Source organism: Pelmatolapia mariae, linkage group LG5 (assembly GCF_036321145.2).
Source record: "Pelmatolapia mariae isolate MD_Pm_ZW linkage group LG5, Pm_UMD_F_2, whole genome shotgun sequence".
NCBI lineage: Eukaryota > Metazoa > Chordata > Actinopteri > Cichliformes > Cichlidae > Pelmatolapia > Pelmatolapia mariae.
Genome location: NC_086231.1, coordinates 26,401,994 through 26,416,269, shown reverse-complemented (window position 1 = coordinate 26,416,269; position 14,276 = coordinate 26,401,994). Strand labels below are relative to the sequence as shown.

At 41.4% G+C, this 14,276-nt stretch overlaps 1 protein-coding gene across 1 annotated transcript; it reads right to left on the bottom strand.

Moving 5' to 3' along the window:
• Positions 1-7,865: 7,865 nt before the first annotated feature.
• LOC134627195 (protein unc-119 homolog B-like) lies at positions 7,866-14,203 on the bottom strand. Its single transcript, XM_063473138.1, has 5 exons — positions 13,808-14,203; positions 12,865-12,978; positions 12,330-12,429; positions 11,931-12,103; positions 7,866-9,292 (listed from the first exon to the last, which is right to left on the bottom strand). The coding sequence occupies exons 1-5, from the start codon at positions 14,040-14,042 to the stop codon at positions 9,180-9,182; spliced, it is 735 nt and encodes a 244-aa protein (XP_063329208.1). The 5' UTR covers positions 14,043-14,203; the 3' UTR covers positions 7,866-9,179.
• Positions 14,204-14,276: the final 73 nt, after the last annotated feature.

The window sequence follows — 14,276 nt, the reverse complement described above, 5'->3', positions numbered from 1 at the left end:
AAGGATCTGATTTAGGACGCACAGAATTCATCACAGGTTATGTGTGCTAAAACTGTTTTTTATTGTTGTTGGGGTTTTTTTTTTTATTTGCTTGTTAGGTCTCTGTCACTCATTAGTAATCTCTTCACATCAGCTTAATATATGAGCAGGGTTTGGGCTGCTTTACAGGAAGACATAATGGAAAAAAATGGCTTCCTGTGGTGCCAGGTTAGGCCTCAGGTGAAATGAAGCATCTGTAACCAGGATACAGTTTGTGAAACAGCCATCGCTGACTGGAAGCTGCTCTTTTATTTTCATATTACATATGTCAGCGAGGTCCTGCTTTCTATCTGTGTTATATATTGGTTCTCACACGTGATCTCACTGAGTCATAATTAAATGTGATCATATATGATCTGATTTAAACTTGGGCCTACAATGTCAGAATGTTATTTGATCTTATATATAATGTAATCAGTGCCATAGTGATGTATCATGTTATATTATACAATGTAATGCAATTTTATTAATGTGATGCAACGTATACTGATTGACAGGTGAAGTGGATAACCTTCATCATGTCATTTCAGGCTGCTGAACCAACAGCACACTCCAGCCATACTAATTGGCCAGGAATGACTCAGGGAACACTTAAGGCAGATATGTCAAATATAAGGCCTGGGGACCAGAATCAGCCCAACAAAGAGTCCAGTCTGGTCCACTGGATGACTTTAGAAATTGTGAAGGAGGGCTTCAATTTTTGGATTTTTAAATGTATTTTAATAAGTTTTCCAGCTTTTTCTGATGAAGTCCTCCCATTCATATCACACCTTATCATATCACTTCCTTATTTTTCAATTGGAAAAAACGATCCTTTAAAGCGGAAGCCAGAAGTGCCATTATAAAACTATAGAAATTTCTATTTTTTTTTACAATATGTCCACAATAAAATTATATTTTCTGTTTCAGTTTTTTAATTACAGGGCAGTTTGGTCAACGAGCTAACAACATTTTTTCCTGCAATTTTACACATTTATTTCTTACAGTTTAAGCCCAAACAGTGACACATTTCTTTCATTGACTAGAGCAGCATTTCTAGTCTGGAATCCCTGACTTAAGGTATGGACTGACCCGACTCCTGAAACCTCTGAATTCAATCCCAAAATGCCACCACAGCAAACAAGGATGCCCTCCAAACATCCCAGTTCCAGACACCAGGGGATATTCCTGAGATCGATAACCGAACATTGCTTTTTTTATCAGCACGAGAAAAAATGAGACAATATTGGGCAAGTGGTTTTAATGTTGTGCCTCATCTGTGTGTGCATCTCTTTTATGCAATGTGATGTTGAATGTCTTGTCCTAGTTCATTTGTATTGTTGTCATTAACCTTGCCCTCACAATCATTAGTCTTTTAAACCATCAGGAAGTCCCTCCTTTTAAATTACCCTCCATCCATCAACCATCTTTGCCTGAGCCAACCCTCATCCACCCTTAGTCCACTTGTTCCCTTCAACCTAGCACCCACAGCCATCCCTCCCATCAAATCAAGTGTTGCCTGTTTGCATTCTTCACTCCTCATCAATTCTTCATCCTGTTACCCAATCACAGTACTACCCTGATCTAAAGTTGACCCTACCTAACCACCTTCTCTCTGTCTTACTACATGACAGGCCACCCTAACCAGCTAAGTGGAAGATTAGCAGCTTTACTTCTAAGTCAGCCTTTCTCTTGGCCGTGGTTAAAAATACTACTAATAATAATAATAATCCATAAATACTATTTTTTCTGTCAACTCTGATCACATCAGCAAGCAATCCCTTGTCTGTGTGTGTGTGCTGCAAGTTAGAGGACAGACTGAGCAATGATCAAACACAACCCTGCACCTGACTAAAAAGTGTTCAGTCATGAAGAGTTAACTTTCCCACCACCGCATGATGATCTGTGCATGTGCTGGTTCTGAGATGGGCCGCGGGGGGTTTGTGTGTGTGTGGCAGTGGTTGGGGGGGGGGGTGAGTCAGTGAGGAGAGGCAGGTCAGGGGGAGGGTGTGACTGGCCCGGCGGACCATAGCGAGGGAACAGTATGTAGGACAGGGCCTTGCACTAGCTAACCTATCCTGGCTGGAGCCGTGGTTGGGTGTGCTGAATTTCTGCATGCATGATCAATGGCAGTGAATAAAAAAAAAGAGAGAGAGGAGAAAGACAGCAGCATGGGGGAGGGGAAGGAACAAGTTGGAGCAACATGAAAAGATATAGAGAGGTTAAAGGGAAAAAAGTTCTGGTTTTACCTGAACTGTTGTGATATTGAAGCGTGCTGTTTCTCTAAGCGATTATTATTTGAAGACAAGAAATACAATGAGAGAACTGTTGGGAAACAGATTTTTGTAGCCTGAGAAACTTTGACTAAGTTGTTTTATGGGCTTAAGCAACAGCTTTGGCAGATTTTAGTGTGTGTGTGAAAGCAAAATTTGCACAGTTATGTGTGTGAGTGTGTGTGTGCCTGGGTAAGTGTATGAGAAAGGTTTTCAGTGCATTCATTCCACGTCTCATTTTGGCTTTTGCTCTATGCATCTTCATCCCTCTGTCTCCTTGTCACAGAAGTTTGTCCAATCCTTGGCCTTTGTTTCCTTGACTGCATCTGACCCAGAGTGAGATTCCATTGTTTGTGAGTGAACTTTGACCTCTCGGGGCCTGGGACCTGCTCTACGCCACCCTCCAGGCAGCTCTAAAGGGCGAGGCGAGAAGTGGCGTCGAGCGAACGGAGCTAGAGAGCCAGGTTCTGATCATCTGAAAAGCTAGTGGGGGTGCCTCAGTGAACAGTTTTTCATAGCCAGGAGCCGTCATTTGAATGTGACGCAAAATGTAAACAAGCAACAAGTAGCTCCAGGAAGACTTCATTGAGTTAAATGTAGTCAATGGATAATGAAAAGGGATGAAAATGGAATGTTTGTACAAGCAAAAAGAAAAAAAAGAAAGAAAAAAAGAAAATCCTTTAAGGCGGAAGCCAGGAGGCCATTTTAAAGCGCTCCATTTGCTGTGGGTGTTTTTTCCACCTGGCAGGTGGCGAGCTGAAGAAATCATTACATGAGAGAGAGGAGAAGGGAGGAAACGAGCACACCTGTGCTTGTGCCAGGAGCCCCACCTCTTCTCCAATCACAATCCCTGCATCCCCCAGGGGAAGGTGTGGCAAAGGAAGAGACAAAGGGAGGAGTGAAAGGCAGAGGAAGGAAGAGATTGCGGGGGAGATTTACATGCCTCTCTTAACAGTTGACTGAGGGTTGAGTTAACCTTTTATTAATCAAACGCACACAAAACAAACTGGACTGGGGGTTCTGGGGAGACTTCCAAAGGTGTCTGCGGGCTTCCTGTAAGCACCAACACACCACAAACTATTTACCTTGATGACTATTTCTGTCTGACGGCCACATGAGTGTAAGCAGCGGCGGAAATCTGCACTGTAATACCACACAGACAGTTGGGCAGACGAATGCAGGAACAGTACACTCACACACACAAGCTGCACAAAGGCTTCTGCCTACACATCAGCAGAGACCTAACACTTAAAGACAGATTGTCAATACTGCACTTGCCACCATGGAAATTGGTCGGGGAATCACAGTTTGTTAAAGGACTGTCTATCCATCACTGCTGCCCTGAGTGCTTTATTAACTTGCGGATAACTAATTATCTGCTATCTCTTGTCACATCTACAAAGCCTTGCTCAGCATTGCATTAAATCACCGCATCCGCTAGGTCAAAAATTAGATCTTTATTTAAATGCAATACATAATACCTTAAAAAAAAAAAAGCATAAAAGTAGGTTCTCACCTACAGGGAAACAACAGCGAGTGTTTACGAAGGTAGCTGTGATGATGAAGGTGTTTATTTATATTTACAGTACACGCTCCATCCTACATGTTTTCACCCTGACCTTTTTCAGGGGTTGAGATGATGTCACAGAGTAATTGCTGGAAATGACATAATGACACAGATGGAGTCACGACCATCTCTGAGAACATCGTTGTGCTGACCTAAACTAAGAGGACCGTGTGGTGACTCATCTCTTTTCTTTATAACATGGTGTTTAACACATGATGGATTTCGCACCAGGGCCTTGGAGAGCAACAACGGATGGAAAGATGGAAAAAAAATATCAAAACAAGAAAGGGAGAGTGAACATGAGAAAGACAAATAAGATGGGTTAGATGTAGTGTGTGTGTGTGTGTGTGTGTGTGTGTGTAGGTAAGGAAGAGAGAGAGATGGATGGATGTAGCTGGATGCTGTTGTTGGGGGTGATGGGAGAGATCCAAGAAAGGCTGTTTTGTGTTGATGGCAAGAAATCCATACTCTCTCCAAAGTACCTTACAGTCACAGTGACACACACACACACACACACACACACACACACACACACACACACACACACAGACACACACACTTACGAACAAGTGGAGTTATAGTGTGTCCCTGTATCTCTTTTAATCCTTTTTCCACTCCCCCCCTCCATTTCTTTTCACAGGACCTATCAACACCATTCCTAGCTGCTATTTATAGAAGACCACTGTCCCCCCCGTCCCCCTGCTTGCATGTGTAGATCTGAATGTGTGTGTGTGTGTGTGAGTGTGTTTCAGGGGAACCTCGATAAACCTGTGCTTTTCACTCCTAATCTCAATGTGGCGCGATTCACTGAACAGGATACATGGGGAAGCCAGTTACAGAGATATACGTGTGCACGCGGGGGAGGGTGCGTGAATACGCTTGATTTATCCCACCTGTCCACTTGTTTCCGGTGTGTGTGTGTGAGTGAGTGTGTGTGTGTCTGTGTCAATCCACAACTGGCTGCTGAAATGTGTTCCACGAAGGCCTGGGAACACACAAATCATCCCTGGAAAGTGTGCTTATTTATTGCTGTGGATGTGTCCGTACGCACACGTGTATGGTAATTTTTGAGTCCTACTGGATATATCGAGATTCTTTTTATATCAACACATAGTTTAGTACAGTACAGCTGCGTTACTGCTGTGCTGCAGTGTGCAGGGCCTACAGCCTGATGGGAGGCTGTGGTTATTGATTTATGAGCTCACAGTTAAATTGCACCCTGCTTTGTGGTCTAATCAGCAACTGACACACTGAGTCTTCACACCATCAGTTTGTATGTATTTTAAAGTAATACTTTACTTCTTTTGAGTGGGAGAAGAAAGTGCAAGTTTCATAAATTCATTCATGACCTAGGATCTGTAGGTTTCTTAAATGTTTTCATGAGTGACATAGTTTATCGTTATGTATAGGATCAAGTAGGAGAGTATACCTTTAAATATCTCCAGATGTAGTAAACTAGTCCAACAAAACAGAAATATAAAATATATTTTTTATAGCTTTGTTAACTCAACTACCAAAACGAGTTATTCACTGCCTACTGAAGTTCATCAGTGTGGAAGAAAGGCTGTTTAAGTAACTTTGAACGGCATGGTTGTCGGTGCCAGACGAGCTGGTCAGAGTATTTCAGAAACTGCTGATGTGCTGGGAATTTTCACACAGAATCGTTTCTAGGGTTGAAAATGCCTCGTTGATGCCAGAGGTCACAGGAGCATGTCCAGACTGATGCAAGCTAATAAGACCACAACAGTAACTCAAATACAACAGTTACAAACAAGGTATGCAGAAGAGCATCTGAGCAGACAGCATTTGAACCTTGAAGTGGATAGGTTACAGTGGCAGAAGACCACACTGGGTGTCACTTTTGTCAGCTAAGAACAGGAAACTGAGACTACAGTTGACACGGGCTCATCAAATTTGGATAACAGATATGAGGAAAATGTTGCCTGGTCTGATGAGTCTCAGTTTCTGCCTCAACATTCAGATGGCAGGGTCAGAATTTGGTATCAAAGACATGGATGCATGGATCCATCCTGTCTTGCATCAGTGGTTCAGGCTTGTGGTGTAATAGCGGCTATTTTCTTGGTACACTTGGGCCCCTTAGTACCAACCATTGTTTGAACACCACAGCCTACCTGAGCATTGCTGATGACCTCGTCCATCCCTTGATGACCACAGTGTACCATCTTCTGATGGCAGCTTCCAGCAGGATAATGCACAACAAAGTTTAGCTCATCTCAAACTGGTTTCTTAAATGTTGCAGTGAGTTTGCTGTACTCAATCCAACAGAGCACCTTTGGGATGTGGTGGAACGGGAGATTCACGTCACGGATGTGCAGCAGACAAATCTGCAGCAGCTGTGTGACTGCATGTCAATATGGACCAAAATCTCTGAGAAATGTTTGCAGCACCTCGTTGAATCTATGCCATAAAGAATTAAAGCAGCTCTGAAAGCAAAAGTGCAACCAACCAAATACTAGCAATCTGTATCTAATAAAGTGGCCCTTTATGAAATTGGGGAGCTGCTAGAGATGAAAACAGATGAAAACACCAGACTCGCTATAATCAAATTATTTTCTCTTAGCAATAAAAAAAAATTATCATCTTTCTCCTCATTATTTTCCATTTGCGAATTGTGTCCCCAGCTTTATTGTTTTTAATAATTTTCCTTCTTGCATAGTTTAGCTCGCATAGTCAGTCACCGTTAGCAAATGCTAGTAGCTAGCACTCTGTTAGTGGCTAAAGAGTGTTGTTGGAAAACAAAAAACAAAACAAATAAAAAACCAGAAAATGAATGCTGCATCTAAACAGGTTTTTCTCACACTTTAAAACCAGCTCTCCTTGTCATGTCCATACTGTCTAAAACGCTCTTCTTACTGTAGCTAAATTTGATTTTTTTTTAACCACTTCCTGGCCACAGTTGCAAAACAAAGACTCAGGAAATCATTTTAGGGTGAGCTAAAATGGTTTTTATGTCACATCCCCAATCTGATGTGCTATTATAAGATATATTAAAGGTGTATTCAGTGATGGTGAAAATGTAGATTCTATGACAATGATTTAATGTGCCTGAACACCAGATCAAATAGGGTGATAATGAGCAAAGGATTTACTTTGAGAAACAATAGGAGAAAGCAGGTAGGACCTGAACGGGCAGTACAAAAAAAAAAAAAAAAAAGATTAAAAAAAAATGGTGGGTGCATGTATTGTTACATATGCAGTGTGTGTTTCTGTGTGCATGTGTGTGTGCAGCTGTGCAGTGCCAGAGCAAAGGGAGGAGAGAGCAGAGGGGGTCCATTATAGGTCTTTGTGTGGCTCAGATTGTCCTCTTCTATGGGAAAGTGGAAACTCAACACTCCAGTCCAGAGGTCTGGTTACCAGGTGAGAGAGAGGAAAAGAAAAGAAAAAAGGAAAAAGGAAAAAAAACACAGCGTGAGAGGGAGGCAATGAAAACTGCATAGGTGTGGAAAGAGAAAACACCATGAGACTTTCAGCCTAGGAACTGGAAACAGATGGAAACTGAGAGAGATGAACCCAGATACAAGACAAACAACGATCTGATTAAAATCACAAGAGTCCAAAATGGGATGATCAAAGTGGACTCATTTTTGAAATGCACTGCATGAAGTCCTGCCCTATTTTATGTAACTTTTGGTAAAATAGTGGTAGGAAGTTAACATGACGTAATCAGTTTCATGTCTCGTGTATAAATCAGTCACGCATGAATATAAGGAGTTCAGATCATGACCTCATTTGAAGCCCTAACCAAACACAAGAAATTAATGCAAACTTGTCCCATCAAAATGATTAAAAAAAACAACTACAACAAAAAACAAAAACAAACTTAAAGCGTAAAACAACTAAACTGACACCGGTGGCACTAAATGTATTATGGTACAACTCCTCCTAGTGGCCATGTTTGGGATATTCTCATTTCAAACTTAACTTTTCCCATTCTGACAAATAAAACAAGCTTCACACATTTTCTACCTGAAAATGTACATTTATTTAATCATTTCACTTTTTACAAATTATGTATATTTATATATATGTATATACTATACAAACACCACCTTTAACCCCGAACACCAAAGTTTACAAATTACCAAGAGATAGTATGCTGTCCAGTTAGGATAAAGACAAACTCAAATATCAGAAATAATCAAGCTTTTAAGACGTTTGTGATAAGGAATTGGAAGTACAGATAATCAAACCTAGATGTTCAAAAAGAAATCTTCATTTTTATTGATTGCTGTCACCAAGAAAAGACAAGGTTTGAATAGCAGGTGGGTGGGGCCGGTGTGCTCACAGTGAGAGATGACCATCTTAAGGAAATCACAGCTCTGTGGCATCATACAGAGCCAAGAGCTTGTGGTGATAACTTGTACATATGCTGACCTTGTTATCTGAGACCTTGTTATAAATCAGCATCTGTTAGCGTAATGGTAAATGACAGAAAATAAGGACAAACATAACAGCTCCACTTTGAAATAAGGAAACCAGAACATCTTTGGGACACTTCTGCTGCTCTCTGAAGATACCAGGGGGAAATTTCTACTTGACATGGCCTTTCTTAACGAGCCGTCACAGAACTGTAAAATAAAAAATAAATAAATAAATAAAAAACAGTGATAATGTCAGAAACCTTTGGTTGAATTCAAAGTCTTATACAGTACTACTATTGACGTGTCAGTTTGTGTGGGCGGAGAGGGAGATAGGGAGGGGGCTGCAGGAGTGACCATGTGCGTTTGACAGGAGTGTTTTTGTGGATGGCTCCTCTGTTTCTCCCTCGACATTGTCTGGAGTGGATTGTGGAGGCGGCAGCTCTGAGAACAGCTGCTTCTGACAAACCCTGTGTAAACACTATGTGTGTCACTTGGGGATTGAGTGTGCATGCGTGTGTATGCAAATGTGTGTGTGTGTGTGTTCACTCAATGGCTGTTAGGACACTTTTAAAACTGTAAAGAGAAGACTAATGTCCATCTGATCAATCTGAGCCACGTGTTATACACGGCTGCAAATTGCAAGCTCTCTCGGATTTTAAAGATTTCTCTATTTTCAAAAGCCTATAAATTAACCCATCTGTAACCTCTGTCTCACACTAATGCAAAACACATCTCCTGAAAGTGATTGCAACGAATGGTAATTCATCTTTACAAACACTGGAGGCAACTGAACCGTGTCTCCAGCAGCTCCCGGGCCAGGTATGAGCCGTATGTATGTTCAGCAACATGCATGTGTGCCTATGTATATATCAATAAAAGTGAGCAGATGGGCATGTATGAGCATGTTCGTGTGTGTGGTTGCACGCAAGCAGGCAGACATCACTGTCCTCCGTTGTAAGCATAATCTGCCTTGTTGTGCATGACCAGTCTGTTCTCGACAAAGTAGAAGCTGTCTGAACGAGTCTCATAAGGACACTCCACCATCTGATGGACTGCAAAACAGATGATAAATGCATGTCAGTGAAAACTTTTTAAATATCCACGTAAGTAAAACTTAAAAGTAAAAACAAAACAAAAAAACCCTTCAGTAACTCTATTGCTCCTCGAGAAAAGGCTCAGCAACATCACAAGGTATAGTGTATGCATATAGATACACAAGTAAATATAACTGTTTATTAAACCAGTAATGCTGTGTGCATTATACACTGTCATGTATGCTAACATACTGCAAAAGCAATAAAAATGACATCTTTCAAAGTTTTTGTTTTTGCTTTTTTTAAGTTCTTTGTGTTTTGCTTCATCTGAGCCCTCTGTGATAGTCGAGTGTAGATTACCAGACAAAACTCTGGCAAGAAACCGACACAGACTGTCTGGATTTCGACTATTTTTAGATAGCCCGTTACTGAAGCTTCATATTAGCTTTGGCTAAAGTTTGTTTCGTGTGTTGTTTCTTCAGGAAGGATTTCTTCCTGGCCAGAGTGAAGAGTGGCAACTATCACAGCAGCCAAAAACAGTTTCAAAGTACATATGGCGTTTATGGTTAGTATTATAGTATTAAGGCAGGATTAAAAACCTAAACCATGGCCAAGTGTTGAAGAAAATGGCATAATGTCTCATACAGAGAATCTGTGTGATGTTCTGGATACAATTAGAGCCGCATTTCCAAAAACACAACACTCTGTAAAATTTATTTAAGAGTCTATTTAAAAAACATGTTGGGATGGGGCAAACAAAAGCCTGGGAAAGGAAGTGGTACTAAAAAAAATATTTTCTAACTGACCTGCTAAAGTGGCAGCAGGTCAGCAACAAGACTAGGCATAAAAAGAGAGGCAGAGGTTGGAAAGAAAAGCATCTGGACTTGTTTAACTTCCCTGAAGACGTTACACCTCTCATCCGAAAAGCTTCTTCAGTTCTAAGACCAAATGGTGGAGAGTCCCAGGTATTTAAACCCTAATGGGAGCTGTCTTCAAGAAACCTAAAGAAGTCCAGTCGCTTTTCCTTCCGAGCTCCTTAGATTACCATGACCTCCATGACTGCATGAGTGTCTCAAAAGTAAAGATTGGCAAAGGTTCACCAATCTACAGAAAAACACTGAACACTGAACAGTTTCAGAATAATTTTGCTCAATGTAAAGATGTGAAGACTTTAAATATATCATCATCTACAGTACGTAATATCATCAAGATTCAGAGAATCTGGAGAAATCTCTGTGCGCAGTGGACAATGGCCTTCAAGCCTTCAGGCAGCGCTGCAATAAAAACAGGCATGATTCTATCCTGGAAATCATGGACTCAGGAATACTTCTAGAAATCACTGTCTGTGAACACAGTTCACTGTGCTATCCACAAATTCAGGTTAAAGTGCTATCAAGTAAAGAAAAAGCTATAATGTGCACATGATCAAGAAATGCTGAAGAGGGAACATCTGGATTGTTATCAGTTCCAAACCCTGCATCTCTGATGGTATAGGGGTGCATTAATGCCTACTGAATTAGCAGCTTGCACATTTGGAAAAAGACACCTTCAAAGCTAAAAGGTATATACAGGTTTTAGTGCAACGTATCCTCGAGTCCAGACGACGTCTTTTTCAGTGAAACCCTTGGACATTTCAGCAAGACAATGCTAAACTATGTACTGTGTCTATTACCAGGGGTGCACATAAGTCGACATCTTTAAGAGTTCTAAACAAATGTCTGTACTCCTCCAGAAAATCTTATGTACGCACACGCGTTGCAACTTCTTATCTGGTGCGCGTCTTTTATTTTGACAGCGCATGCGCACCTGCGAACCACTTATGTGCACCCCTGTCTATTACAACACCATGGCTTCACTGTCGATAACTTCTCACCCACTGAAATTTTATAATACATCATAAAATTAAAATTGCTTCTAGTTATAATGTAGTTATTTGGGACTGCTCAATAACTAGATTCCTATATTAGATACGAATAGGGTAACATTTAGGTCCAGCAGCTGGTTTCCTCAGTTCCCAGAGATCATTTATGGACTGTTGTTAAAACCAGCAGTCCATAAATGATCGTGTAACACATTTTAGAGATGTGCTGCTGCCATCAAATTTAAAAGGATCTCATTTTTTTTTCTTAAAATTTTATTTTTTTTATTGTAAATATTTGATATGCTTTCGATGTTCTCCTGTGAATAAAATATTGGTATAGGAGATTTGCAAATCATTCAAGCATTCTGTTTTTATTTACATTTGACAGAGTGACAACTCTTTTGGAATTGGGGTTGTACCTATGTAAGAGCACAAATAGGTCAGGCTTAATAAAACTGCAAAAACCCTTTGGCTAGCTGCTGATATGTGCATCAGTGATGACGTCGCCAGCAAAAGTCCTGCTAAAATGTAACCAAATGTTTACTGTTGTGCTCAGATGCATGACAAATAGGGATTTAAAGATCCATTGAAGCAAATGTCAAGAATAGGAAATGCTGATGTATTCCTTTGGTATGTGCATGGTACAAAATACCAAAAGCTAGTCTTCTTCTAGACAATCGACATTTGATAAAACGCTATCACTTTTCCACAGTTTGCTGTTAAAATCTCCACGTGGGAAGGTTTCGGCATTTGTATGCTCTTGTTATGGTTATAAGTTTTAAAAAGGTGACTCACCCAGGCTCTCAGACAGCTGAGGGAACTCATAGATATGCTCACAGGTATTACGGCTGTTCGGGATGCAGAAGCCAAAGTCAAAATCAAAGCTCTTCAGCAGGTGATCACGGAAGTAGTGCCTTTCGATCATGCGAAAGTTGCTTAGAGGCCGGTTCCCAACCGTGAATTCCACCCTGAATGAATAAAGTAAGAAAGAAAGAGGGAAAAAAGGAGATCAGGGTGTTAACAACTGCAGGTTTTGCGTTCTTATATAATTCGAAAATTAGAAGCTTATTACAGTCACATGGATAAAAATAGTAGGCATGGGCGTGTAGCTGATAGAAGATAATGCTGTAATTGTTTTCACTGTTTGCGTACGGAGCAGGTGAGGTGTGCGTAGATTATGCGTGAGTCACTCACGTGGCTCCCACGGTCCGCAGCTGCAGGAATGCTGGGGTGAACTGGTAGCGTACAAACCGGCCTGTGCTGGCGTCTGACTCTCTGTTCTCCTCATCATCACCTAATACCAACAAGATTAGGCAGAGACATTTTCTATGACCCATACTGAAGACTATTTTTAATCAAAATAACAGGTGACAGATGTTTCCAAACCCAGCTTATTTAAAACCATTTAGGAACCCTTGTCAGAAGGGTCAAGCCCTTTGGAGGCAGCTACTTATGACTGTCACCTGCACCTGCATTACAGAAGCTACTTTTGATTGCTTCCTTATTCACAAGGTGTGACCTCCACAGAACCTTTCCTGATTTGTGTTTCCCCTCAGTTCCAGGTGTCTCTTCCTGGGCTTGAACCAGGGATTTCCCTCTTTTTTTCTTTTGTTGCTTCTTATCAAATAAACAATAACAGCAACAATAACAAAAACACTATACTATGGAGCTAATCTGCATCTACATTACCACATAAATAAAACACAAGCAGTGAGTTAACACACACTACCTGTATGTGGGGGTTTGGCAATCTCAAATAGGACCGTGTCTGTCTCCAGGTCTCTGATCTTGAAGCGGACAAATTCGATGTTGTAAATATTGTCCTCGGGTTTACAGAGGTACCCTGTAAATAATGAGAGAGGCCAAAGGAGTTATTCCCCCCGGAATCATTCCCGAGCTATCGCTCTTAAAATACAAAAGCAGGCTGCTTTTGTATTTTTGCAAAATGTGTTACAGACCATGCTCAGACTCTGATTACACAGCTTTGCGTCCACATTTGCACATGCAACTTTGAATATATACACATACACTGTTTATTTTATGGCATACAACCATAAAATTAGTCGAACTGTGGAGCTTTTGCCTCAGTGCAGGTCTATCAGGGATCAAAATGCACAGCCTTACTCTGTGTGCTTATATTAAAGGGTAGATCAATATAAGCATTGATCGTGCTTTTACAATTTAGTTATGTCATAAACAAAGACATTATCACACAAAGCTTGTTATTTGGCTTCCACGATTTTAATTCTCTTTCTTAGATCATGTGCTCCCGACAGCTATACATGTAGGCCATAGCACATATCATAATCTACTCAGCTGGATTTTTTTTAATTTAACGAAGACCATACCTATGACCACCCAGATCAGCCCCACTGTGTACACAGCAGTGCTTTGTTTTGTTTTGTTTGTCGGACATTTGTGAGGAGTTTAAAGTCCTAATATGATCTTTGGCACTAGCCAACTGTGACAATAGAAAACGTCTGCTATTTATTACAATTCAAGTGCCCATTAAGATGCTTAAAAATAGAAAGACTGGCTAATGACGTAACAGTTGTTTGTGTTGTCAGGTATGTATTTCTCCTCTCCATCTCGAACAGCATGTTATTAGGGTATCGCTTGCTCTAGATTTATGTCAAAATTTAATCTGCTGTTTCAAAGACAGAGGCTCAAACCTCGAGTAGCTACTCGCAGTCCCAGCACGTCCTCCGGGGTGATGTGTCCAGTCCGTGCCCGGAGGTCTTCCTCCGTGACGGCCCTGCCGTCCACCTGCTGGCTCCTTCGGGACTTGAGCCTCTTCAGAACTCCTCCGCCTGGCTTGCGGTCCCGCGGAGGAGCCGCAGTGCCGTGCCCGCCGCTGGTGACATTTTCAGCAACAGGCAGGTCGCCGCGGGATTTGGCTCCGCTCATCCTCCCCTTCTCCTCAGCTTCCCTCCTATTTAAACGAGTGCCTATCTAAAGGCTTGAAAAAGAAGAAGAAGATGGCGCCGGGGATGTCGAATGTCGAGAGAGCGGTGGTGAACGGTCAAGCTCTTGTTTTTGTAAGCGCATGCTGTACAGTTGCCATGACAACCTGCTTGGCGAGCCCAGAGCCCGGTGAACTGGAGAGAGTGTGGAACTTCCCCGAGACTTCCACAAGGGGGG